This window comes from Podarcis erhardii, assembly GCF_964252035.2.
Source record: "Podarcis erhardii genome assembly, chromosome: 7".
NCBI classification, from domain to species: Eukaryota; Metazoa; Chordata; class Lepidosauria; order Squamata; family Lacertidae; genus Podarcis; species Podarcis erhardii.
Window position 1 is genome coordinate 22233246 of NC_138511.1, and position 26366 is coordinate 22259611.

Sequence of the window (26366 nt, forward strand, 5' to 3'; positions counted from 1 at the left end):
ATTTTTTATTAAAAAAAGAAAAACCACTTGGCTCATCAAACCAAAGTTTAATGTAAAGTCTACTCCTCTCTTCCCTCCTGCCCCCCACTCAACACTCCCCTCCAAATAGTTTTGTCAATTTCCAGCAAAGTTTGCCACTGCTGCAGACACTGCGTGCATTGATTTCTCTCTCTTCCTTCCTGCTGTGTTGCATTGTTGTTTTTTAAATTAAAGCCAGGCATGGAGCATATGGAAAAGTTTTCCGCCGGCTTTTCCCGTGGTTTTCTACCAACGGAGAAGCAGAGAAGCCCTAAATGGCCTTGCGTCTTGAGTTTCTTATGCATTATTCCGCTCCTGGGTCTACTGGCTGCTCGGGAAGGTTTGCTTGAGACGAAAGCAAGAGAGACTGAGGTAAGATGCGGCAAATTTTCTTCCAAATATTGTGTGCTGTTTTAATATCCTGCCTTCCACCCCACCCCAAATTGGCTCAAGGCGGTTGTTTCATCCTAACGACAGCCCTGTGGGGTAGGTTAGACGGACCCAAGATTGTCCCACTGGACAGGGATTTGAACTCAGGTCTGTTGCATTTCACCCTTTATTTTTCTTTGCTGTGTGGTCATATTCTATGGAATGGGAAGTTAAATATATGCTCATCTGTTACATTATATCTCATGGTGTTGTGGATTTGTTTGTTTTTTTGCAAGGAGGTCAAAGATTTGAACTCGGGTCCTGCATCCCTGTCCACTGGGCAGAAGAGACAGCAAAGAGTTCAAGTATTGCCTCTTCAAATTTCATTTTTAGATTCCTGGCATGGCAGAAAAAGCTTTTGGTGGGGTTAACAGTGCATGCTTAACTAGAAGTAAGGCCCGCCGATTTAATTTATTACTCCACACACCTCTCAATTTTTTAATGGTTCCAACTACCTTGCAAGGTAGGTTACGTCGACAGACAGCAGCTGGCCCAAGATTGCCAACTGAGCTTTCAGGGCTGAGTGATGGGTTGAACTTCAGTTTCCGCCGTGAATTAATTAGTCTAATCTTTTAAAGCCTTCCAGACTGATGACTATCAAAAATTCCACAGTTTAAAGGTACATTGTGTGAAGAAGTCCTTGCTTTTTGTCTGTCCTCAATCTTTTAACATCCAGCTCCTTGGGATGGCCCCAAAATCTAGTATTATGGAAGAAGGAATGGAGAAGCCTCTCCTAAACCAATTTCATCATACTTTGCAACATTTTTATACCCCTCTATCCTGCCCCTCTATCTTGCACACCTCTCCTTGTCGCAAAGTCCAAATGCTGCAACCGTTGCTCATGGCGTGTGTGTGTGTGTGTGTGTGTCCACCCCCTTGATCCTTTTGGCTTCCTTTTTCAGAAGCTTTTCCATCTCTGCAAGATCCCTTTTTTTTGTGGGGAAGGGACCAAAAATGGAAGTTTCACACACTTCTTTCTTTCTTTCTTTCTTTCTTTCTTTCTTTCTTTCCTAAAGATTTGGGTGTGAGATCAGACTTTTGACCTACTTACAGAGGCATTGGAAAAGCACATGTCTGTGTGCCCTATATAAGTTTCAGGACAGATCCTAAGCTAGAGAAGAGTCTTGTTTCAATACGGCATTTCCCCTTCCTCGCTTCCGCAAGGGGTAGGACGTTTCAGAGCTGCCTGCTTTTGTGAAGAGAGTGCAGAATTGGGAGGGAACTGAAGGATCATCCAGTCCAACCCCAGCCACAATGCGTTGCTAATCAAGCCCGTTTATTACAACTACACAAAGGAGGCAAACAGACAAGGAGCTCAAGATAGCTTGCTCTCACTTCCCCACCCTCCATTTTTGCCTGACACCAACCCTGCAGAGCAGGGCAGGGCTGAGAAGGAGCAACTGGCCCAAGATCACCCAGTGGGCTTTGTAGCCAAGTGGGGATTTGAACAGTGAAGGCTGTACTGCCCCACCAACCTCAGCCTGCCCTTGGGCAGCTCCTGACTGATATTTACTTCCATCCAATCCAGGGGTTGCCCCTGGCTACCAGCTTCCTGCCCCTTGGTCTTGCCCCTTGTACAACTCAACAGGGAGGAAGAGGCTGGGGACAAATGTAGACTTAGTTGGCTCAGCCAATAGTTGCTATGGCGCCACCTAGTGTTGGCCTCCCTACCTTCCAACCTACCAGCCTCCAGTGGGCACCAACCACCCCTGGATTTCAAGCCTGGTATTTAGAGACAAGGGACGCGGGTGGCGCTGTGGGTTAAACCACAGAGCCTAGGACTTGCTGATCAGAAGGTCGGCGGTTCAAATCCCCGCGATGGGGTGAGCTCCCGTTGCTCGGTCCCTGCTCCTGCCAACCTAGCAGTTTGAAAGCACATCAAAGTGCAAGTAGAAAAATAGGTACTGCTCTGGCGGGAAGGTAAATGGTGTTTCCGTTGCACTGCTCTGGTTTCACCAGAAGCGGCTTAGTCATGCTGGCCACATGACCCGGAAGCTGTATGCCAGCTCCCTCGGCCAATAAAGTGAGATGAGCGCTGCAACCCCAAAGTCGGCCACGACTGGACCTAATGGTCAGGGGTCCCTTTACCTTTACCTTATTTAGAGACAGGCTGACAGCCTTGATGCTTAATATTTCCAGCTCCAGGCTCCTGAAAAAAGGATCCTGAAACACAAGAGTCTCTGAGGCTGCAACCAGAGAGCTGGCAGCCCTAAAAAAAAGCCCATTTGTGCTTGGCTGCCTTCACTTTAAGGAACCAGCCAGCTTTTTCCCTGGCTCACAGACCTTTCCTGGAAAAAACATGTGAGGCTGGGAGTTGGTTGGCATCATGTGGCAGAAGAGGCTGATGGGGCAGAAGGCAGGGAGCCCAACAGCAGGTGGCGCCAGAGCCAGTGAGGGGCAGAGCCTACTTAATTCGAGTTTTGTCCCTGAGACTAAAGAGGAGGAGGACGTTGGTAGGCAGGGCCACCCCCTGGACTTGGTGTAATAAAAAAGGCAGACAGAATGAGGTTGGTGGGGCAGTGCCCCTTTTTCCCTAATGGACCATCCTCCACGGTGTGCAGCTCATCAGGGCTGTTCAGACCAAGAGCTGCACACCTAGTGAAAGGTCTTTTGAGTCCAACATCTCAACTAAGCCAGCTTGGCCTCAGCTCCAAGACCAACCATTCCTGACAAGAGCTAGGGGGGAATCTAAGGCAAGATCTGGCAGTTCCTTGTTTCTTTCCCTGTTGAGATCCAGAGCCCATTTCTCATGCTAGTTTAACATTCAGGATTCCCTTTGCCCTGCAGAAGAGAGGAATACAAGAAGCTGGCTTTGTAGCAAGCCGTTGGTCCACCTAGCTACACTGACCGGCAGCAGCTCTCCAGGGTTTCAGATTGGAGTCAGTTTACAAAAATGAAATGCTGGTCGGAGTTAGTTTTGCCCTCAAACCGCCTTGTTCTCTAGACTGTCACCTTGTGGCAGAATGGCGACATTAGCTTTTTCATAAAAGAAAGAGGCGTCCCTTATAGTCTTCTTTTAGCCTCCCAATTGAATGTCCTTTCTATTCTTATATCCATGGCAGGGCATGTACATGGTTCTCCCTCCATTTTATCCTCACAACAATCCTGTGAGGTAGAGTAGGGTGAGAGACTGTGGCGGGCCCTCGAATGTGGAAGTAAGAAGGCTTTGTTTTCCTTTTCAGCTCTGTGTTCATCACAGGCCTCACGGTTTCCATTCAGTTCATCTTCCACCAAAAGCCAGGTTTTAGTCTCACTGTCCACTGTGGCAAAATCACATGGCTTCCATAATTAATAGTGTAAATGATGTTATTCCACCCCCATTCATTCAATGCAAAGGATGCACATTGCAAATTGAGCAGTGAGGGGCCGAGTAATAAATTACGTATTGTTTGCAGATGGAACAACATGTTGTTTGCAGACCGAGCAAAAATGGCGGATTCTGATTGTATTTCCTGAATTGATTTCCTTTCTGGCCACGGAACAATTTTTCTGTTTCAGTTTTCATCCGAACTCTGTGACATTCCTACCCACAGTCTTCCCAGTGTGAATCATGGCTGAGTTGGGTCCATCACTCTAACCGCTACACCACACTGCCTCTCACGTAACGGGGACCCAACCCAGAGGCTTTGGTGCAGAGCTGACGTGCTGAGCTCTCCTCCTGACCTGCTTGGCTTGGCTTTTTTAAGGCAGATCCTGCTCTTCACGGTTTTCCTCCTGGAATTCCCCCTGCTCTCCGAGATGGCAAATTTCCACCCCATCCCCATAGCCGGAAGAAACGCTACACGCTCACGCCAGGTCACCTGAAGTGGGACCACTTCAATCTCACATACAAGTAAGGCCAGGATTTGTAGAAATACTAATAGTTTTGGGGGTGGGGTCAAATACTTAATTTTTGCAATGGATTTTATCTGTTAAATTACATCTACGCCCGTTGTTTTTACATATGCATTCTTCTGCATACCTCAAATACTCATTTTTTCCCACTTTTTGTTGGGCTCTGCAAACTGCGTCAGAGGCATGGGAATTTCAAAGTATAACCGCATTTTGATTTAGCTAACACTGGAGGAAGTGCAAATTAGGGTTTGTTTGGGGAAAATACGTTGCAATGTAAATTTCTCTCCCCTTTCCTGGTTTGAATACTGGTTTCTGGGAAGGGGTGGAATTGATAAAAGGGAGGGCTCTGTCTTCCATCCACACAGGCAATGCTGACTGTCCATTCGGACAAGGAAGCCTAGTGGGAGGGGAAATGGAATAGAGTGTGCTGGAAAGGGGCATGGCTGGCTGCAGTTCTGAAGTCTTGGAGGGCCACGGTTTCCCAGTTCTGGTCTAGGCTGCAAACCAAGGTTTCAAACAGAAGGTGTTGGGATTTAATCTGGCACCCTTTGCAGGGATCTGTAATTTTTATTTATGATTTTCAATTTTATACATTTGAATCATTTTACAGTCATTTTAACATTTCAAAACTTGACTTCCTTCCCCCTCTTTCTTTGGTTCCTTAAATTTATTTTTATATTTTCTGCATATTCCAAATTAACTTAACTTACTCATTTATTCATCTATTTAAATATACATTCTTATAAAACTGCAGGTTATTACAATAACCCTGCCTGTGTCCTTATCTGTTTACAGTTTATTTGCAAATATCCAATAAACCATTTCCATTCTTTTATTAAAAAGTTTATTTTGATTTTGTATTTTTCCGGTAAATTTTGCCATTTCTGCATATTCCGTAAGTTTTTGTTATCCATTCTTCTTTTGTTGGGACGACTTCTTCTTTCCATTTTTGGGCAAGTAACATTCTTGCCGCTGTCGTCGCGTACATGAATAGATTTCTATACAGTTTGGGTAGTTTTTTCCCTATAATTCTCAACCTCCAGATACGATGTGATCTTCCAAGTCTGGGTGGGGCTGGGCAGCCATTTCTGGTCGCAATCCCTCTGGTCTCTATTAGCTCAAACAGTTCCAAAGCTGCCTCTTATTTTCATTCCATTTCCATTTCCTTCCAGGATCCTGTCTTTTCCTAGGAACATCATCAATGAGAGCCAGACAAGGAAGGGCCTGTCTGCTGCTTTCCGCATGTGGAGCGAAGTCTCCCCCTTCAGCTTCCGAGAGGTGCCGCCAAGGGCAACCAGTGACCTAAAAATTGGTAGGGGTTCCTCTTATAGTAGGGGCGTGGGTGGCGCTGTGGGTTAAACCACAGAGACTAGGACTTGCCGATCAGAAGGTTGGCGGTTCAAATCCCCACAACGGGGTGAGCTCCCGTTGCTCAGTCCCTGCTCCTGCCAACCTAGCAGTTCAAAAGCACCCCAAAAAGTGCAAGTAGATAAATAGGTACCGCTCCGGCGGGAAGGTAAATGGCGTTTCCGTGCGCTGCTCTGGTTCGCCAGAAGCAGCTTAGTCATGCTGGCCATATGACCTGGAAGCTGTACGCCAGCTCCCTCGGCCAATAAAGTGAGATGAGCGCCGCAACCCCAGAGTCGGCCACGACTGGACCTAATGGTCAGGGGTCCCTTTACCTTTTACCTCTTATACTGCTGGTTTCAGAAGAAAACTCTGAAAGTGTGATGGGGTGTGTGAAAACCCACAGCAACCCCGCTGAGGACTGAACATGCTCACTGGTTACAGAATGCTTTATGTCAGGATGGAGGGAGGAAAAGGAAGATGGAATGGAGTGCCCTAGCAGAGGGAATGGCTGGCTGGAACATACAAGGTGTGACCCGAAAGTTCGGTGAATGTTCACAGAAATCGGACAGCGAGAAATATTCGAACCTTACAGGCCTTCAAAGTAGGCCCCCTCGGATACAATGCACTGTTGACAACGTTCGTAGAACTGTTGGAAACTATTGGAGAAATTCCCTTTTTGTACTGCTTTCAGTTCCCTCATCACAGCTGCTCAGATGTGTGAAATATTGGAAAATCTGTGCCCTTTCAGTGCAGATTTCAGTTTTGGGGAAAAAAAGAAATCCGGTGGGGTCGGATCGGAAGAATATGGAGGGTGGGAGAACTCAGTAACATCAGTAACGATTTCACGTGGACTATGCAAATCTTCCGCCATCATTCAGACGGACAAACTCAATAGGTCACGAACTCTGTCAACATTTGCTGCCGTTCTGCTTGTCAGCGGTCTGCCTGACTGAGGGTCACCTTCAAAAGTTTGCCGCCCATCACGGAAATGCTTAAATGCTTAAAGTTATAGCTTCATTTCGTACACAATTGTAAGCATTTTGTGGGTTTCTGAGGATTATTGTATGTTTGAATACTTCTCGCTGTCCGATTTCTGTGACGATTCACCGAAATTTCCGGTCACACCTTGTAGAACAGCACTGCAACATTTTGTTGAAGTTACCACTTTGATATGGGGAAAGGGCACAGCTCAGTGGTTTTGCACTAGGAAGGTCCCAGGGTCTATCTTGGGGATTCTCCAGGTATGGCAGGGAAGACTCCCTGTCTCAAACCCTAGAGAGCCATTGGCGGTCTGTGTGGATGATGTTGAGACAAATGGACCAATGGTCTGACTCAGACCATTAGCGCTTACTCTGGTTCCCACTGCAAGTGTTAGAAACCAAGGGCACAAGACACCAGCCACAGTCCGTATCCATCCTGTAGTTTCTTGAGAAATGCTCCTGTTTGATGTGCTTTCCCTCAAACCAGCTTCTACAATTTTAAGATGTGTGTACTACCTCAGTATTGGGCAGCCATCTTGTCCGTTCAGCCCGTCTTAGTGAGGACAGTGATGTTTGCTTCCTTGCACATATATTTCCACGACCCTAGGACATTTGGAATCATCGCAGAAGAAACAAGAAGTATGGACCTCGGCACTCGCTGAAAAATTATCTAAGGAAGTCAAGGCATTACCCAGAAAGATAACTTTATGGCTTCCTTTTGTTACACGTGCAATGGGCTATCACTCAATGTTTTCCCACAAAGAAACTGCATTTGGAGGGTGCAGTGGGAAGAGGGCATTGTTGGATGTGGGGGATTTCATTTACTTTGAAAAATCAATAAATATTTCCCCTTTTCCTTTTTAAAATTAAACTGTTGGGCAGGTGGGGGCCGAGGGCAGACTAAGGCTGGTGGGAAACTGCCTCCTTGGCCCTAATGGACCAGCTTCCACCATTATTAAGTGATCCCATTTCATCATTTTCCAGGCTTCTATTCCATAAACCATACAGACTGCTTGGAGTCCAGTATCCACCACTGCTTTGATGGGACAACGGGAGAGCTTGCCCACGCCTTTTTCCCTCAGACAGGCGAGATCCATTTTGATGACCATGAATACTGGATCGTGGGCAACACGAGATTCAGCTGGAAAAAGGGTAAGGGAATCATGGGTCTCAATTCTTGAGGCCGACGTCATCGTGGGTAACATTTGGTGCCATTTTGCTGCCTTTCCTCATGGGATTTACACATAGTTCTTCATGTGTGTGATTTTGCAGGTGCTTTCTGGGTTTCTTTCTTTCTTTTTTATAAAAACAAGTTTCTAGTCCCTTTGGTCCTGAAAAATATGTTTTCTTTCCCTGAAAAAATTCTGGACACTGAAGTTTTATCAGGGGTTTCTGGGACTACATTGCCCATAGTTATTGAGAGAAAGGGTGTGCTTTGAATGTGCTGTGAATATACTGTGTGAACTCAGCCTTGTCGCGTACATTATGCAAATATACTCAGTCATAATAAATGCATATACAGGTCACAGGATTTCTCAATCACTCAGAGGCCGCCTACAATCCTTCAGAATGCAACCCCCTGCAAAAGATCCTAGGAACTGTAGTTTATTGTAGCTCTGTGAGAGGCAAATTAACGTTGCCAGGATTCTTGGGGGCAGGGGACATTGGAATATGCTTTAAGCCTATAATGCGTACACAGCCTCGCTTTCTTTTCAGCACAGATATTTTTAAAATATCGATTTATTTTTATTCTTGTTTGGGGAGGCCTGTCAGGCTCCTTACACTGTTTGGCTGGGAGTGGGAACTGTTAAAAACAAAAGGCTGCCTGCAATCCTCTTGAGTGGTTTGCTAGACAATTAAGATGTGCCCAGACTCTTCCCATGAGGAGCATCAAAGCTTTCTGATGCGTTGACCTTCGTTGGGGTTGACTTTGATTAGACAGCTCCCCCCCCCCCTTTCTGGTTCCACGTCTGTCTTGCCAGACATCAGGGGGAGAAAAAGGTCTGCAACGTGAGCTGACGAAGGAGTTCTGCACACAGAATGTTCCGGATTTAGGGGTAGCCGGTCCAGATTCAGTTTTCGGTGACTCAGTGGGGCTGCTGCAACCACAGTTGCACAAACCATTCCCAGCCCAGCATAGATCCAGGCAGTTGTGCTATCAGTGGGGAGAGGTTTTGCCTTGTTCCTTCCCTTGATTTCTCGTCCAAAAGAAAAGAAAAAGGGGGGAAGGGCTGTTTACATTTTTGTTCACTTGAATCACCAGATTTCCTGCAGACGTGGACATTTTGTGGGCAGCAGATGCCTCCATTACGGACCGGGTTGCTCTTTTAAAAGGCTCCGCTTGACATTAAATGCTAAGCAGATGGGTCTTTAATAGGGACGGCAAGTGGCTGCAACAATTGTTGTCCCCACCCTGGTCCAGCCACCTTTATTTTTTCAAACCTCTCAATTTTTTTAACCCTACTACAGTCCTCACAGTGTGACCAGATGGAGAATTTATGAGCATTCGGACACATACCAGAACTTCAGGCCCTCCAAGTGTCCCTATTTTCCAGGGTTTCCGATTTGATCCTGAAATGTCCTGCTTTTCCTTAGGATGTCCCTATTTTCATTGGAAATGTTGGAGGGTATCCGATCCCTAAGCCATCTGAACGCAGCCCCGCATAGGGAAGTTTTTAAAAATGTTTAATATTTTATTATGTTTTTATATATGTTGGAAGCTGCTCAGAGTGCTGCGGCAACCCAGTAAGATGTGTGGGGTATAAATTATAATTATGGAATTTGGACGTCCCTATTTTCATCAGAGAAATGTTGGTGGGTATGGGACTTTAGATTGGCACACTTGACGCAGATCGAATAGTGTGGCGAATCTGCTTTTGTTTTTAAAAATCAACTATGGCTGTTAAGAAAACTACAGTGATACGTGTTAAAAATTCGCAGTGGGTGAATGATTAATGGGGAGACACGTACAGTGGTACCTCGGGTTACAGACTCTTCAGCTTACAGACTCTGCTAACCCAGAAATAGTACCTCAGGTTAAGAACTTTACTTCAGGATGAGAACAGAAATCACGTGGCGGCAGTGGGAGGCCCCATTAGCTAAAGTGGTACCTCAGGTTAAGAACAGTTTCAGGTTAAGAATGGACCTCCAGAACAAATTAAGTCCTTAACCCGAGGTACCACTGTAAAAGTAAATTGGGATGAGTGCTCAGGTGGATGCCATTGCCATTATAAGAGGTGTTCATGGTGAGTTCCAGCACCTCTTTTTCTAGAAAAACAGTACTGTTTGCAACCGCCCTGTAAACAAATGAGAGTGAACGTGCAATAGAGCCTGGACATAGTCTAACCGCCTCATAAGATTGGTGCAAGCAGGTCAGGATGAATGCTGGAGACAGGGCTGGAAGAGAAATATGGATCAGACTGCATTTAAAGGTGAACTTTCCTAATTCACACCGTTATTGCTAAGAGCTCTCAGAGCTATTGGGAAGCCCCTCTTGCCTTCCCAGAGCTACAATTCCCAGAGTTCCCTGGAAAGAGAGATTGCCTTGGGAATTGTAGTTCTGTGAGGGGAGATTTCTCCTCACAACTCTCCGCATCCCTTAACAAATGACAGTTCCCAGAATTATTTGGGGGGAAGCCATGACTGTTGAAAGTAGTATCACAGTGCTTTAAACTTATGGTGTGGTGGCCTTAAATTTTATCTGTTGGAAAAGTGAGGCTAACCTTTGCCCTTGTCCTTATTGCTTGCTTTGTTTTATGGTTCAACTTCCCACGACAGGGTTGACTGCTAGGCTCATAGGAGACCCCCTGCTTGCTAGGCCCAAAGAGACAAAACCAGCCCACAAAATTCAGGTCGTAAGTTCCTGGGTTGTGGTTTCCAAGCATGAGGTGGGTTGCTCTGACCAGTAAAAACCCTCCATTAAAACCCAGAGCCGTGAAATCACTGGAGAGAAATGCACTTAACTGTCGGCTCTCACATCTTTCTGGTTCCATGCACAGATTTGCTGAGATGCCAGACCTTGTGAAATGTGAATTCACCTCTGAACGTCTATCCACATTCTGGCTTGATAGGGAAGGATTTCCCATGTGTCCTGTCTTGAGATGGCTTTGCAAGCATGTTTCGTATTTAGGAGAAAATAGAAAGGTGTTGCATCGCCTTGGGGTTTATTGTGCGTAAACACCAGCTGGATCTATACTGATTTGTAAAAACGCTTTAAATAAAGTCACACAGATCTCAATGCAATGTTACACTGATGATTTTAAATGGTTCTGCAGAGCCTTCTGGCATATATATATATATATATATATATATATATATATATCACATTTATAACGTTTTTACTGACCAGTATAGATTAGTTCACCGCCATCACCACAGATTTCACAACTCCTCCACTTTGGGCCAAGGGCGGGGGGGTGGGGGAATGGACATTTTAAAGATTGCTTCTTGCCAACAAGACATCTTGTCTCCAAATCAGATTGATAAAACCCAACTGGTAGATTGTAAAAGGTTTTGCTTGGCTTGCTCTCCATCCGACTCTCCTGACTGCTTTTCGTGGTGAAAAGGTGGCATCAGCTCGAACTCGGAACCCCCAGTATGTGAGCATCATTGATCTGAGGTTGAAATAGGATTGGATTACATTACACAGCACTGAGCTAGGTGAACCCAGTGGTCTGATCCGGCAAAAGGTGACGTTGTACATCCGGTTGGGGCTCTGGTCTGTTGCCTTATTGATTTAAGGACACTGATTATTTTCCCCCACCTTTCTATCTCCCTCTCTCTCTTCAGGCGTTTGGCTTACAGACCTGGTCCACGTTGCAGCCCACGAAATCGGCCATGCTTTGGGCCTCATGCACTCCCTGGACCCCAATGCCTTGATGCACATCAACGCCACCCTGACTGGGAAAAACACAATTTCGCAGGACGAGATGTGGGGGATCTTCCGCCTTTACGGTGAGCGAGAGCATTGTTGGCTACAGGGAGGGAAAGCAAGGACTCAACCAGCAATTGCATGGTTAAGCACTGTTAGCTCTTCTGCTGCCCTGTCCCTTCGTGCAAGCACGTTGGTTGCTGCATGTGCAAATTGGCCTGAGAGGTGAGAGTGGAGACTGGCTTCTAGCTCAGTGGCAATGGTGGCTCCCTGGAGGAGGGGTTAAAAAGCCCTTTGTGGATTGGGTTCAGGCAGGGGAGGGGGCTCTTAGAAGTGGGGGGCTGCAAAGGAGCTAGATGATGAGCTTATAGGGGCCAAATGTTATGCTATGTTATGTTATTTAAAATATATAATTTGATTTCTATCTTGCCTTTCTCCAAGGAGCTCATGGTGACATATAATTTATTTATTTATTAACTTTATAATCCTGCCGTTTCTCCAAAAATGAGCCCCGAGTGGCAAACAGCAAGTGATAATTTTTTAAAAATAATACTAACACTTAAAAATTAGAGCGTGGTGCTGATAATGCCAAGGTTGCAGGTTCGATCCTGTATGGGACAACTGCATATTCCTGCATTGCAGGAGGTTGGACTTGATCAGGGGTCAGCAAACTTTTTCAGCAGGGGGCCGGTCCACCGTCCCTCAGACCTTGTGGGGGGCCGGACTATATTTTTTTTTGGGCGGGCGGGGAATGAACAAATTCCTATGCCCCACAAATAACCCAGAGATGCATTTTAAATAAAAGCACACATTATACTCATGTAAAAACACGCTGATTCCCAGACCGTCCGTGGGCCAGATTTAGAAGGCGATTGGGCCGGATCCGGCCCCTGGTCCTTAGTTTGCCTATCCATGGACTAGATGATTATCTTTTTTTATTATTATCTTTTTATTGGTTTTCAAATACAAAAACAAAATTATACATTCCACACATCTTGATTACATCTTGCTTCTCTTTGTTTACTTCCCTAAATCTGTCTGCAATTCCTTCACTTTATTACTTTTTCCACATTTCTACCCATTGTTGTTAATACTGTTAACTTCCCATCACAGAGCTTCCTTAAAACTTACAAACGTAATCTGATTATAACTCAGTTTTTGCAAATATTGAATAATTTTTTCCCAATCTTCTATAAATCTTTGATCTCGTCGGTTCCGGATCCTTCCTGTCATTCTATCCAGTTCTGCATAGTCCATCATTTTGGTTCTCCATTTTTCTATCGTAGGTAGCTCCTATTGTTTCCATTTCTGGGCCATCAGTATTCTTGCTGCTGTCACTGCATATAAAAGTAACTTCTTTTCTTTCTTATTTATCTCATTACCTGTAATGCCTAGTAAGAATGATTCTGGTTTCTTAACAAATGTATATTTCAACATTTTCTTCAATTCATTATAAATCATCTCCCAAAAGCATTTTACCTTCTTACATTCCCACCACATATGAAAAAAGTACCTTCTTTTTCCTTACATTTCCAACATTTGTTACTTGTCTTATACATTTTTGCTAGCTTCACATGTGTTACATACCATCTATACATCATTTTCATAACATTTTCTTTTATGACTGTACATGCAGTAAATCTTAGACCATCTTTCCAAAGTCTTTCCCAGTCCTCCATTTGTATATTATGCCCTATATCTTTGGCCCAATCAATCATAACTGATTTTACCTCCTCATCCTTCATGCACCATTCCAATAATATCTTATACATTTTTGCTAGAATCTTATAATCGTTCAATATTTCTGTCTGAAATTTTGATTCTTTATCAGCAAAACCCCTCTGGTTTAAATCTTTTCTAAACATCTCATTAATTTGAAAAAAATGCAGCCAATCATTCACATAGTTCTTAACTTCTTCAAATGGTTTCATTTTCCATTTTCCTTCACTTTCACGTATTAACTTCTCATATGTCAGCCATCCCCCTGTCATATTGACTTTCTTCACACTCATCGCCTCTAGCGGCGACAACCAATATGGAGTTTTTTATTCCAACAAATTTTTATATCTTTCCCACACTTCAATCAAAGACCTTCTTATAATGTGATTTTCAAATCCTTTATGTACCCGTTTCTTGTCATACCACAAATACGCATGCCACCCAAATCTATTGTCAAAACCTTCAAGATCTAACACATCCGTGTCTTCTAGTTTCATCCATTCCTTCAACCAACAGAGGCAAGATGCTTCATAGTACAATTTCAAGTCTGGCAGGGCAAAGCCTCCTCTTTAGCATCTGTCAATATCTTAAATTTTATCCTTGGCTTCTTACCCTGCCAGATATACCTTGAAATTTCTCTTTGCCAATTTTTAAAGATTGCTGCCCCTTTGATTACTGGAACTGTCTGAAATAGAAATAACATCTTCGGTAGCACATTCATTTTTATCGTTGCGATTCTTCACCAAAATGACAATTTCACTCTTCCCCATATCTCTAAGTCCCTTTTGATCTTATTCCATGTTGGAATATAATTATTCTGAAACAAGTCAATACTCCTGGGGGTTAACCATACTCCTAAATTTTTAACTTTCTTAACCACTTCGATCTCAGTTTGCTGCTGTAATCTATTAACTGTCTCCTGGTCTATATTTTTGGTAATTGCTTTAGTTTTTTTCTTATTCAAAATAAATGCTGCCAACTGACCAAACTGATCAATTTCTTTCAGCACTTCTGTTACTGTGTTCATAGGATCTTCCAGAGTTAGTACTAAATCATGGACTAGATGATTATCAGAGTCCCTTTCAACTCTGCAATTCTGATTCCTCTAGGAAAACACCTTTTAAACAATTCCAACACACATGGCAGGCTGTATGTGGCTCCCCCTCCATTTTATCCTCACAACAACCCTGCGAGGTAGGCGAGAGTGAGAGACAGGGACTGGCCCCCTGGCCCTGCAACGAGATCTTCACAGCTGTGTTGTGGGATTTGAATCCAGGTCTCCCAGGGACCTAGATTCTGGCACTCTAACCACTACACAAAGCTGCCTTCTTGAGTGCCAGCTTGCCTGTCTCTTTGCTGCTTCCCTGCAGAAACGTGTTTACATCAGTGGCTCTCTCTCTCCTCTCCTGAAAGCAGCATTTATCCCTGCAGGCCGCACCGCACGCCTTCAGTTTGGAAGTTACTGGCTCCAACTTCCCCAGATTTCCTGAGGCTGGGCCTCTGAAAACTAGTATTGGGGAGAGAAAATGATACGTTTCTGGTCCATCATAGAAATTCTGTGAAATGCTATATTTACAGCGGAGGGTGAGGTGGGGTGAGGAGAAAACGGCCTGATGAGAACATAGCTCTGGCAGCGGAGGGATCAGAAACCAGCCTTGTTTTCCTACAGTTTGAAAAAAGGGTTGAATTGGCATTGCCGTCGAAGGACTGCTTTCTGTGCCAAGCCTGTGCCACCTTCCCAGTCGCACATTTTGCTCCTTCTAATAAGTGCCGATAGCTGTGAAGCCAAAACAAGCCATAGCTGAGCTTGATTTTCCTTTTCTATTTTTTTTTTTGGGGGGGGGGTTGTTCTAATGTATTATATGATCTTAGCCTTGCTGATGCAGCCAGGTTTATTTATTTCCTTCCCCTTTCTCCTTTGACCTGGGCGTCTTTTAAGAGTCAGGGCAGAAGGGAACCTGGAGGTAGGCCAACATTCCTGCTCCACTCAGGATCTCCAGTGCTGCATGCAAAACACAACGGGGTGGGAGGCATTTTTGCAGCCCCCAAGGGCCGGCATTGTCTCCTAGGGCCACCTGCCAGAAGTGGGCGGGACCAGAGGAAAAAGTAGGCGGAGCAATGGATGCATGACTCTTAACCCTTTGTGCAGCAAGATTCTTCTTACATTCTGGTGACCTGGCAAGTTTTCACATACAGTGGTACCTCGGGTTACATACGCTTCAGGTTACAGACTCCGCTAACCCAGAAATAGTACCTCGGGTTAAGAACTTTGCTTCAGGATGAGAACAGAAATCGTGCTCCGGCGGTGCAGCGGCAGTAGGAGGCCCCATTAGCTAAAGTGGTGCTTCAGGTTAAGAACAGTTTCAGGTTAAGTACGGACCTCCAGAACGAATTAAGTACTTAACCCGAGGTACCACTGTATATTTGTAATTATGCTTCTTCCACTCAAACCATCCACGCTCCAAAGCATGCTTTTTCAACTGTTGGAACAAAGAAAAATTAAAGACTCGGCTGAAAGATCAGTTACCTTGGAATCCTCCTCTACAAAGTTTTTCATGCTGGTTGGTTGCTACAGGAACCTTTACCCAGTAACTAGTGCCTTGAGCTTGCTTTCTTCCACGTCCCTCCTCATATCTTTTCCTTTTATGCTATTTCATAAGCTTGAAGGCATGGGCTTTCTTACCACTGCTATCTGTAAGCCACTCATATATAGCCTTTCTCAGATGAAAAGCAGGATTTAAAAAATGCTTCCGATAAATAAATATGTGGGTACATTTCCGTTGACAGGACCAACATCGGTTGAAATCAAAGTGCACAAAGTTCAATCAGCTTTAAAAAAGTTTTTATTGCCACCTTTAATGAATCTTCCTATTTCAGGCTGTAAAGATCGAATCTTCATATGTCCTTCATGGTCTCAGAAAGGCTACTGCAGAACGCGCAGGAAGTTTATGAAGAAAAATTGTCCGTATAGCTGCGGCTTTTGCTCAGGTAATGAATATACTTTGCTTTGAATCCAGCATTCAAGGATATCTGCTTCTAAAAGGGATATATAATATATTTATAAGCAATAGACGCAAGGGAAGAATGCTCTTTTGCTAGGCGGATAGCTCGGCCTGTCCAGGATAATGGGCTGATATTTTATTAATGGGAGCTAATGACAGGCTACATTCTCCTGATGGCTGGGAGTCTCTCTCTGGTGTTTGGAATGCAACATCCAAGAGAGTTTAGGAAGATGGGATGCCTCATGGGAAGCGATTCATAAATGATAATATGATCATGTATTTTTTAATAGAATATTTATATACCTTTACTCATTTTTTTAAAAAAAACCGAGTGGTTTACAACAACCACTCATGAAGCCATTAAAACATTTAAGATCAGATATCAGATAACTGTTGTTTGTTAATTACCTGCGTAAGCCTGGAGGCATAGAAAAGTTTTCAGCAGGCATTTAAAAGTTGAAAAACAAGGTGCCTGATGAATCTCTATGGGCTGAGTTCCCACATGACTGGGCCAATGACACTAAAGGCTGCATTTGTGTTGATTTCAAATTAGCATCACCAATTGGGGGAATGACCAGCTATGCTCCTGCAGGTTATCAAACCAGAATATAAAGGTTCATGTGGTCCCTGAGTTGTTCATGACTTTGTTAAGACAAGGCCCTTGAACCTGGCTCAGTAGCAGTTGCGTCAGGGATTCTTAAGATGTGATTCCTGCATTGCAGCAGGGGGTTGATCCCTGGGGAGCCTTTCAACCCAGTGTTCTTTACACTGGCTGGCAGCAGCTCTTCAGGTTTTCAGACTGGGGTCTCTCTCAACCCTGCTGGGGATTGAACCCGGGACCTTCTGCATGCAAGGCTGATGCTCTAACCACTGAACTCCAGCCCTTCCCCAAAATTCCTCGATTTTCAAAATTTGTAAGACAACAGCAGGAAAACAATCGTGTAATCCTAAATCTGTAGCTCGAAGCTGAGAATATGCCCTTTTTGTTTTGCTCTCCCTTCCCTTCCTTGTTCTGCCGGCAGAATTCCCGTTCCCAACGGTGATGCCGACGCCGCTTCCCCCGAGGATGAAAACGAGGATTGTTCCCGAAGGCAGGAATGTTACCTTCCGCTGTGGCCAGAAGATCATTCATAAAAAAGGCAAAGTTTAGTAAGTACGGTAATCTCACTTAGGGCTGAGCCAAACATGCATGCATGTCTCTTAGTTTGGAATGTGTGTCCGTATGTGATCTTTGGGAATCATTAGAATTGTGCAATTGGAAGGAATCCCAAAGCTCATTTAGTCCAAAGCGAGCTACCTTGAATTAGGGACAACCAGCACCAGGGGTTACATAGAAAGCTGCCTTATACTGAGGCAACCATTCCTTGGTTCCACTCACCCTCCTGTGCACATGTTCCAGCTTGTCGATATCCTCCTTAAAATGAGGCGCGCAGAACTGGACACAGGACTCTAGGGCGTGGTTAAAGGGATCAAACCTGGTGAATATCAATCTTCCCCTCTTGCTTTTTCCACACACAGCTGGTATAAAGAGAAGGAGCTTCTGGAATACTCCTATCCTGGATACCTGTCTCTGAATGACGACCACATGAGCATCATAGCCAACGTCATCAATGAAGGGACCTATACTTGTGTGGTGAAGAAAAAGTCTCAGATCCTCACCACGTATTCCTGGAGGGTCAGGCTGAAGCACTAGCAGGGAACCCGTTGCAAAGGACTTTGGTATAACCCAAATGGTTCTGTCCCATGTTGGGTTTCCTCTTTTCTGCCTGTCGTTTTGTATATCTAACTTTCAGCAGTGCACCCGATCTTAAAAATGGCAAAGCCCATCCACAGGTGTGGCTTGGGCAATGTGTGGGGAGGCTGGGCCTTCATCCCCAACAGATTACCGCTTCCAAAAGGAGATGAGTACAAAATTCGTCTGGTCTGTATATTTTAGTTTTAGCAGGTCAAAGAGATGGGAGCTAGAACGGCTGTTTTGTTTATCTTGCTAGAGTGTCTGTAAAATGTATGGGGGGGGGCCCCCAAACAAAGCCCACACACCTGTGGACATCTAGGTCTGGGGAGGTCCCAACAGCTTTGGGAAGTGGAAATATCTAGTGGCTACCAGATGGAGAATAACCAAAATGTCATCTTGGTAATAAATTCAGCTGCAATATTGCTATTGCTGCAGTTAATACTGATTTTCCTTACAAAAGCGATGAAATGATAAGATGTAGAAGCAGGTGTGGGGGAATCTTTAGCCCTCCAGTTGTTGCTGTGCTACAACTCCCTGCTTGCTGGTGGGAACTGTAGTTCAGCGGCACTTGAAAATGCTACGTAGCTCCTAGGTGTAAAGATCACGTATTCCTCAGAGTAACAAAAAAGATTTATCCACCATGAGCCATCAACTCTCTGATTTGCTTTCTGTGATGGCAACTCAAGCAAGCTTATTAGACACTGTCAAATTCCTTGCATATGTTGTGATGCACTTATCCGTCGGTCGAGCCTCTTGAAGAGCTGTCTACAGCTTCTGGAAAGCTAAAGGACAGTTGATCCTCTAGGAATTTCACTGGTAAATTACTGTGGTTCTCCTGTTTGAATAAAGTGCTTCCTGACTCTGCCGTCATTCTTGTCGTTGATGTAGAAATTATGCTGCCCGCAAATCCTTCTAAGAGAAAACCAGGTGCCCTCAATAAATTAGGTTAAGAGAGCAATGGCAGACAGCTGCATGTTTGCGTTAAAACCCTTCTTGACCTATAATTACCCCACCCTCTTGCATTCGCGAAGCCATCGAAATGAATCGCAGTACATAATCATTCATAGAGGGAATAGCCCCCCCTTCCATCTTCAGTCAAAAGGATCAGACGTACAGACAGCTGGTTTCCCTCTGGCGGCAGAATATCTGCGAAAGCATGGGGTTATTATCTAACGTTTTTATTTATTAGCCCCAACCCAAAGCAACTTACAAACAAGCGAACAAGTCCCAGGTCGCATCCATACCACAAATCTAACACACATTTTGAGTATATGGCTTCTCCCTGCCCAAGAACTACAGTTCCCAGCAGCCTTAAGAAACAGCAGTTCCCAGGATTCTTTGGGGGAAGCTGTGTGGTATGGGTGTGGTCCTAATCAGAGTAGACCCACTAAAATTAACCAGCCTGACTAAGGTCTATTGATTTCAATGGGCCTACTATGACTACAACGCCAAGTTTACGAAGACATCCCTAGAGCACCCAGTGGGCAACCCTTTTCTGCCAAAGGGCCACCTGCCAGAGGTGGGTGGGGCCAAAGACAAAAGTAGGTGGAGCTATGAATGTAAATATTACCTTTGGGTGCAGTAGGCTGGCTTCTACACACAGTCTGAATTTGTGCATTTACATATTTCAACACGCCCAACGGAATGTTGCGAAGTCCCAAAAACATTTCAGCTGTACACAAGTATATATATCTGTACATTTTCCAGCAGAGTAGCAAAACCATTGACATTACATGAACACACTATGTACAAGTCATGATTATATTTCTTCCGCAAAAGTACAAAAAAAAACCCCCACGCTCCCCTCTGCTGGTTTCACACCCAGCACAACACTTCAGGATCAAAACAAAATGCCTTGCTTGGTGAACGTACAAAAATAAAAGTTAAAGGAGGAATATGAACCTGATTCTGACCAAGAGCTTCATGTGACCAAAAAAATTGGCCACATCACAGTGGAGCATGCGCATACAGCACATGTCAAGAGTGCATGCATAGATATGCTCAAATAGTATCATCCTTGTTCATTATTATGAATCAGATTTCTTACCTGCCTCTCCCCTAAAGTCCCAAGGTTAAGGTCACAGCCTGAGATCTTTGAAGGCAACTGCCAGTCTGAGTAGGCAAGGCTGAGCTGGGTTTGTTCTGCTGCAAGTTTCTAGGTTCCGGCCACCTTATCCTGCCACATGCAATTTCAGTAGACATTGGCCAACCTACTTCCAAGCGTTATTTCCACTGTCACAAGGACTAGAAACTCTCACACTGCTGGTGTTTTCAAATGGAAGCAGTTATTCCCTGAGATTTTCAAGATGCAGAACTCTGCACCCAATTTCTTTGCACGCCGACAGCCTGGCAAATCAATTTCACACAGTCTTAGGGCAAATCTACACTGTACATTTAAAATGCATCCTATACATGTTTCAACCACGGTGGGTTGGATGTGTTGTGGATAAGGAGATTCTAAGAATGGCAGGCTTCTGGTGGGGGGGGGGGGGGAGTCATCTAGTTTTTCCAACTGTGATGGTGAAAAGGGGGTGGGGGCAACCAGTGGCCCTCCAACTGCTGTGAGACCCATCAGCCCCAGCCAGTACGGCCCAACAGTCAAGAAGATGGGAGTTGAATTCCAACAACATCTGAAAGACCACGTGCTCATCTCTGCTTTAAAATGGGCATTTTTAACACTGATCAGATCTGGTTCTCGTCAGATCTTGGAAGGCAACAGAGGTACCTGGACAACAAACTTGGATCCACAGGAAGAGACAAAAAGAAAAGAGGGTACCTGATGATATTCTAGTCCATGAGGGCGGCATAAATGAAAATTTGACAGAAATGTACTCTGTGAGCGAGTCAGCTGCCATCCCACTCTGTTTAAATACCTGCCAGGAAGATGCAGTGGAACAATTTCAATGCATTACGGTCCCCGATTACTTGGTAGAACTTCTAATATATATATATGAAATATATTATATACACCCACCCACCCACCATCCTTTCCTTTCATTTAAGGACAGTTTTAACAACTGCAGAACAAACTGCCTCAGCTGAACAGTCCCCAACACCTTTGGTGAGTGGGGAAAGTTGCTTTGCCGAGGGACTGATATCTGCATTTGCTCGGAGAAACTTTCAGCTATACAGCTCCCCAAAGCTTTGTAACCCATGAGAGTCCTGCTCAGAATAGAGACCTATTAAGAATCAATAGACATAAGTAACTTAGGTCCACTAATTTTGATGAGTCTACTGGGAGTAAAAGTAAGTTGGATACAATCATCCGTGCCTGTCCCTTACAGTTATGTGAACCCGTTTCTGTGGATTAGCAATAAAAAGTAACCGGCAGGCTGAGGCTGCTGGTCAGAGTCAGAACTCAAAGACTCCGGATGTCCTCTGCTCAGCTGTCTCTTGATGTTGTTCTGTTTGCAACAAGCTTGTGCAACAGAACAGTCCTGTGCTCTTGGGAGCAATCAAAGGGCATTGCACTTTGCACAATTTCAAGGTGAGCATCTAAGGTGCTGCATCTGGCAAGCCCTGCCCTTCTGCACTTGAGGGGAACGGAAGATGGAAGACATGGAGGCAGAGAGAGAAAGAAAAGCACTCACCCTCCCAGACTTTGGTGGGTTAGCAACCACCAGAGTAACTTAGAAGGCATCTGCCATCAACCATTGGACTGATACACGCTTCCCTTGAAACATTTTGACATTCCACTCAGCATTGCACCACAAAACCTCCAAGGAAAATGTACACATTCAAAATGCAAGCTGGCCAAATTATTCCCCTGCTGGAAATGTAATTTGATTTCCAGAAGTGAAACTGAGGAAAACTACAGCAGTGCAAACAAGAAAAAAAGTGCTGATAATGGTGAAAAAGAAGGAGGGGTGAAGATATGCGTGCCCCATCATTTCCTGTTTCCAAGTCTGGCACTGGTGAAGAAGAGTTTCCTTTACACGGGGTAAACAATTAAAAATTGTATTTCTTTATTCTACAAATGTACAAGCAAAAACAAAAACAAAAATCCCATCCAGAGTAGAAGATTTAAATACAAACAAGAGGGGAAAAAAAAAAAGAATCATTTCCAAAACTGTACCATTCAAGTTCGTTGGGATTTTGTTTTCTTGTTTTGCCTTTTCTTCTTTTTGCAAAAAAGAGTCCTTGGCTATTCAGATTAATTCCAATCCTTGAAATGGAATCGCAGTGACTTTTTGTGCCAGATCCAGGAAGAACGTTTTTCACATATGCAGGTGACATCCTGCAAAAAACAAACACACACCCCTCCACCCGAGAGGAGTGGATTTGCACGGCGAGCGCTTGTCGACACGCTTGCCAACAGCTTGAGCAGAAAAGCAAAGTGTTCGCTTCCCCTCTGGCTTCTCCCCGTCTCCTTCCTGCACTGCTTCGCCTTACGCTTTAGAACTTCAAACTGAAGCCTGGTCCTGCGGCTGATGCCCCTTGGTTTGTGGTCGTAAGATGGAAGCCGGTGTCCTTCAGGTCATCGTCACCCTAGAATGACAAAACAGATATGCAAACTTAAGATGTTTCACTAGCCAACAGTCGGCTGCAGATAAGGATATTCTAAGAATGCCAGGCCTCTGAATGGTGGATATTTCAAGACAGACAAAAGGAAGGACTTCGTCACATGGTGTGTAGTTAACTTACGGAACTCCCTCCCACAAGATGTACCGATAGCTGCCAGTTTAAGATGACTTGAGGAGGGAATGAGGCTTATGAGTCGAAGAGGGGAGCTCATGCAACAGCTAGCAAGCTGCGATGGTTATAGGCAAGCACAGGTTTTCAGCTGTGTACCAGCCTGTGGGAGACAACAGTGGGAAAAGGGCAACCGTTCTCAGGCCCTGCTTGTGGGCTTCCCACAGGCCATGGTGAGGAAGAAGATGATGGACTAGAGAGGCCTTTTGGTCTGATCCAAAAGGGCTCTATCTCACATATATTCTTTAAGCCTTCCACAAAGCAACAGCACCACCTGCTGGCAGATAAGGCCTGCGCCGGTTGCAAACCTACCAAGCCAAATGCAGCCACTGTGTGGGACTTGGGGGGGGGGGGGGACAAGATAGACGGAATAGTGCATGGGTAGGCAAACTAAGGCCCAGGGGTCGGAATCAGCCCAATCACCTTTTAAATCCGGCCTGCGAACGGTCCGGGAATCAGCGTGTTTTTACATGAGTAGAATGTGTCCTTTTATTTAAATTGCATCTCTGTGTTATTTGTGGGGCCTGCCTGGTGTTTTTACATGAGTAGAATGTGTGCATTTATTTAAAATGCATCTCTGGATTATTTGTGGGGCATAGGAATTCGTTCTCCCCCCCCCCCATATAGTCTGGCCCCCCACAAGGTCTGAAGGACAGCGAACCGGCCCCTTGCTGAAAAAGTTTGCTGACCCCTGGGATAGTGGTTGCAATATGAGCACTAGCAGCAGGCTTAGCAGTGAGTTTTTAACTGCTGCCAGCCACCTCTGAAGGGGAGATGAGGGAGGCGGCTTGCTATCTCTGATCCTTAGGACTGATTGAAACAGGGGTTTTTCTATATTCCGAGAGGAGTGCTCTGCCACTGAGCTATGTAACAGGCCCTTCTTCCTGTTAAAAGTGCTGCTGGAGAAGGGTGATAGCTCAGTGGCAGAGAATCTACCCTGTACGCAGAAGATCCCTGGTTCAATCCCAGCTGGCATCTCCAGGCAGGGCAAGGAATGTCCCATGCCTGAAACCTCTGAAAACTGCTGTCAGTGTAGACCAGTGTTTCTCGAACTCGAGTCTCCAGCTGTTGTTGGGAGTACAAGTCCCATCATGCCTGGCACTGGTCCTGCTGTTAAGTCCAAATATCTGGAGGGCATCAGATTGGGGCAAGGATGGTCTGCATAATTTGTAGAAAGAGGTGGCACATGGTGATTTTGAAGAGGGCGAAGTTGGTTCCAGGAAAGCTGTGTTCCACCTCTCCTTCCTGGCTTAGGAGCATTTGGTTCTGCTCTTGCTTGGAAGGACGCAAGACGAGCGTTCAAAACTGTTCTTCCCCCCTGGTACAGCCCAGAGAAGGAAGACTGTGACTTCCTCCTCTTTAAAAAGAAAAAGGCTGTTCAGAAACGAAGCACTTCCAGAGCTTCTTCACCTGGTTACGTCATCTTGGTCAAAGAATGAGAACATAAAATTGACATAACGTACAGATAAAGGGGACGCGGGTGGCGCTGTGGGTTAAACCACAGAGCCTAGGACTTGTCGATCAGAAGGCTGGCAGTTTGAATCCCCACGACGGGGTGAGCTCCCGTTGCTCGGTCCCTGCTCCTGCCAACCTAGCAGTTTGAAAGCACGTCATAGTGCAAGGAGATAAATAGGTACCGCTCCAGCAGGAAGGTAAATGGCGTTTCCCTGCACTGCTTTGGTTCGCCAGAAGCGGCTTAGTCATGCTGGCCACATGACCCGGAAGCTGTACACCGGCTCCCTCGGCCAATAAAGCGAGATGAGCGCCACAACCCCAGAGTCGGCCACGACAGGACCTAATGGTCAGGGGTCCCTTTACCTTTACAAATAAAGGGGGAGTTATGTTGGAAGCATTATAGACTTAAAGTGTACCATCTTCCACCTTGGGTTTTCCTTTTTGAAAATTTCAATAAGGTCCAGAAACCTGTTCTCTTTTAAAACACAGGCCCTTTTAGGATGGTGAATTTTTACACAGAGCTTCACCGACTACAAGGAAACTTACCAGCTGACTGTATCCTAAGCCCCCCTCTGGCGGCCGTGGACTCGTCCCACGTTTCACTCGCTGCTGTTCACTTTTTGCTGGCCACGTCGGAAACATGGACGGCTCAATGGGCAGCGGCGTCTCCTGGAAATACTCGTGCTTCAAGCCGTCTTCAGCAGTGATCCTTCTGCCTGGGTAGTACGTCAGGAACCTGGAAAGGGGTTAGCACAATGAGCTGAGGGGAATGACGAAGAAAATGAATTTCAGAAGTATGAAATTCATACTTCTGGGTGAGCCAGAGTGGGCAAGTATGAACCGCAGCTCCCCTGCAATGCCAAGCTGCCGCTATTTTACCTGGACAAGAGCACACTGAAAGCCCTTTTAGAAACAAAACAAAGCAGCGGCCCAGAACTTCAAATTCTCATGTCTGACGATTTGCTCGCTGTGCTGGAAAAAAGCAGCAGGCAGCTTCGGGCAGAAAAACGCGGGTGAGCATGAAGTCAGATGCCGCCAAAGAAGATTTTTTTGCAAATTGTTCACTTAGCACAATTTCATACACCACTTCACTCCCCACCGGGAAGAATTGCTACGGCATGGCATCTGGTGTGTGTGTGTGTGTGTGTGTGTAGCAATCACAATGTGCCTCAAGGTCGGGTGGGTTAGGGTCAGAACCTTACCCAAGTGGCTCAATTTTCCCTGCAACGCTGGGCTGCATCTGCCTCTTGAATGTGGTGCTATTCATAGAGGACAAGGCTATTTATCAATGGCTGCTAGCCATGATCACTGTGTTCTCTCTGTGCTGCCTATTTCTTTATTCATTGACTAGCAGAAAGTACGCAGCATTGCTCAGGAATTCTAATAAACAAAGAAACCGCACTGAGATTTATTAACGGATATAATGCGATTTGCTGGTCTCCTACCAAATTTGGTTAAAACCAGTCAGCCCGCCATCTTGAGTCAACATGGAACCCAATAGTATCCAAACATAGATAGATCAAAACCCAACCCTTCATCTCAGGGACCATTGTGCCATCTCAGCCACCCCATTGTGGGGGTGGCATCTCTAGAGGTGTCTAAATCAGTGCCGTTTGAAAGGGTTCAGTCCACCATCTTGACTCAGAATGGTGTCCAACAGTATTAGAACAGATATTGAGACCCACTCCTACATCTTGGGAACCATCACGCCAAACTGGGTGGCCATAACTTCAGGAGTGTCTGAATGCAGAGAACAGACAGACAAACAACTTTTCAAATTGTACAGTATATTTCACAGCATGATTGTAATAAAACCTCAAAGCAGTTTACTCTTGGAGGGAGCTGAATACCAGCTGCTGGGAATTACAAATGGGGAAAGTGGACCAGATGGGCTTGATCCAAAAGGCCTCTTCTAATGTTCTAATTCATGGTTCTCTCCTCGGACAGCTTTAAAAGGGGATATGATGGAGGACAGCTAGTCATGAAGGCTATGCTCTACCTCCTCCTGTATCTGCTGGCCACTGTGAGAACAGGATGCTGGACTAGTTGGGTCTTTGGTCCGATCCTGCAGGGCTCATCTTACGTTTTTGATATTCTTACGGACTTACTTATTCATGAGATCAAATCCCTGGTCTGAGAGGAGTGCCCCAAACCGCTTGCGGAGGTTGTTGTAAGGATATTCCGTGAATGTCATCTTCTTCACTGCCGGCAGCTCGTTGTACCCAGGCCAGATTTTCTCACTGGGGGTTCCCAGATCCTTCCAGAAAGAATAATTATGAAAA

General features: G+C 45.2%; 2 protein-coding genes across 7 annotated transcripts in view; one reads left to right on the forward strand and one right to left on the reverse strand.

Annotated features, from left to right (window-relative positions):
- The window catches only part of MMP23B (matrix metallopeptidase 23B), a 30148-nt gene extending 11346 nt beyond the window's left edge, over window positions 1-18802 (forward strand). For both annotated transcript variants that reach the window (XM_081871216.1, XM_081871217.1), the window contains 8 exons: window positions 214-390; window positions 4134-4279; window positions 5454-5593; window positions 7596-7763; window positions 11400-11564; window positions 16078-16188; window positions 17225-17351; window positions 17721-18802. In XM_081871216.1, the coding sequence (XP_081727342.1) occupies window positions 220-390; window positions 4134-4279; window positions 5454-5593; window positions 7596-7763; window positions 11400-11564; window positions 16078-16188; window positions 17225-17351; window positions 17721-17895 (1203 nt within the window). In that variant the 5' untranslated portion in view covers window positions 214-219 and the 3' untranslated portion in view covers window positions 17896-18802. The remainder of the gene's footprint in view (window positions 1-213; window positions 391-4133; window positions 4280-5453; window positions 5594-7595; window positions 7764-11399; window positions 11565-16077; window positions 16189-17224; window positions 17352-17720) is intronic.
- Window positions 18803-21880: 3078 nt separating this feature from the next.
- Window positions 21881-26366, reverse strand: part of CDK11B (cyclin dependent kinase 11B) — a 28662-nt gene continuing 24176 nt past the window's right edge. For all 5 annotated transcript variants that reach the window (XM_081870931.1, XM_081870930.1, XM_081870929.1 and 2 more), the window contains 3 exons: window positions 26193-26341; window positions 24631-24820; window positions 21881-22425 (listed from right to left, as the gene is read on the reverse strand). In XM_081870931.1, the coding sequence (XP_081727057.1) occupies window positions 22333-22425; window positions 24631-24820; window positions 26193-26341 (432 nt within the window). In that variant the 3' untranslated portion in view covers window positions 21881-22332. The remainder of the gene's footprint in view (window positions 22426-24630; window positions 24821-26192; window positions 26342-26366) is intronic.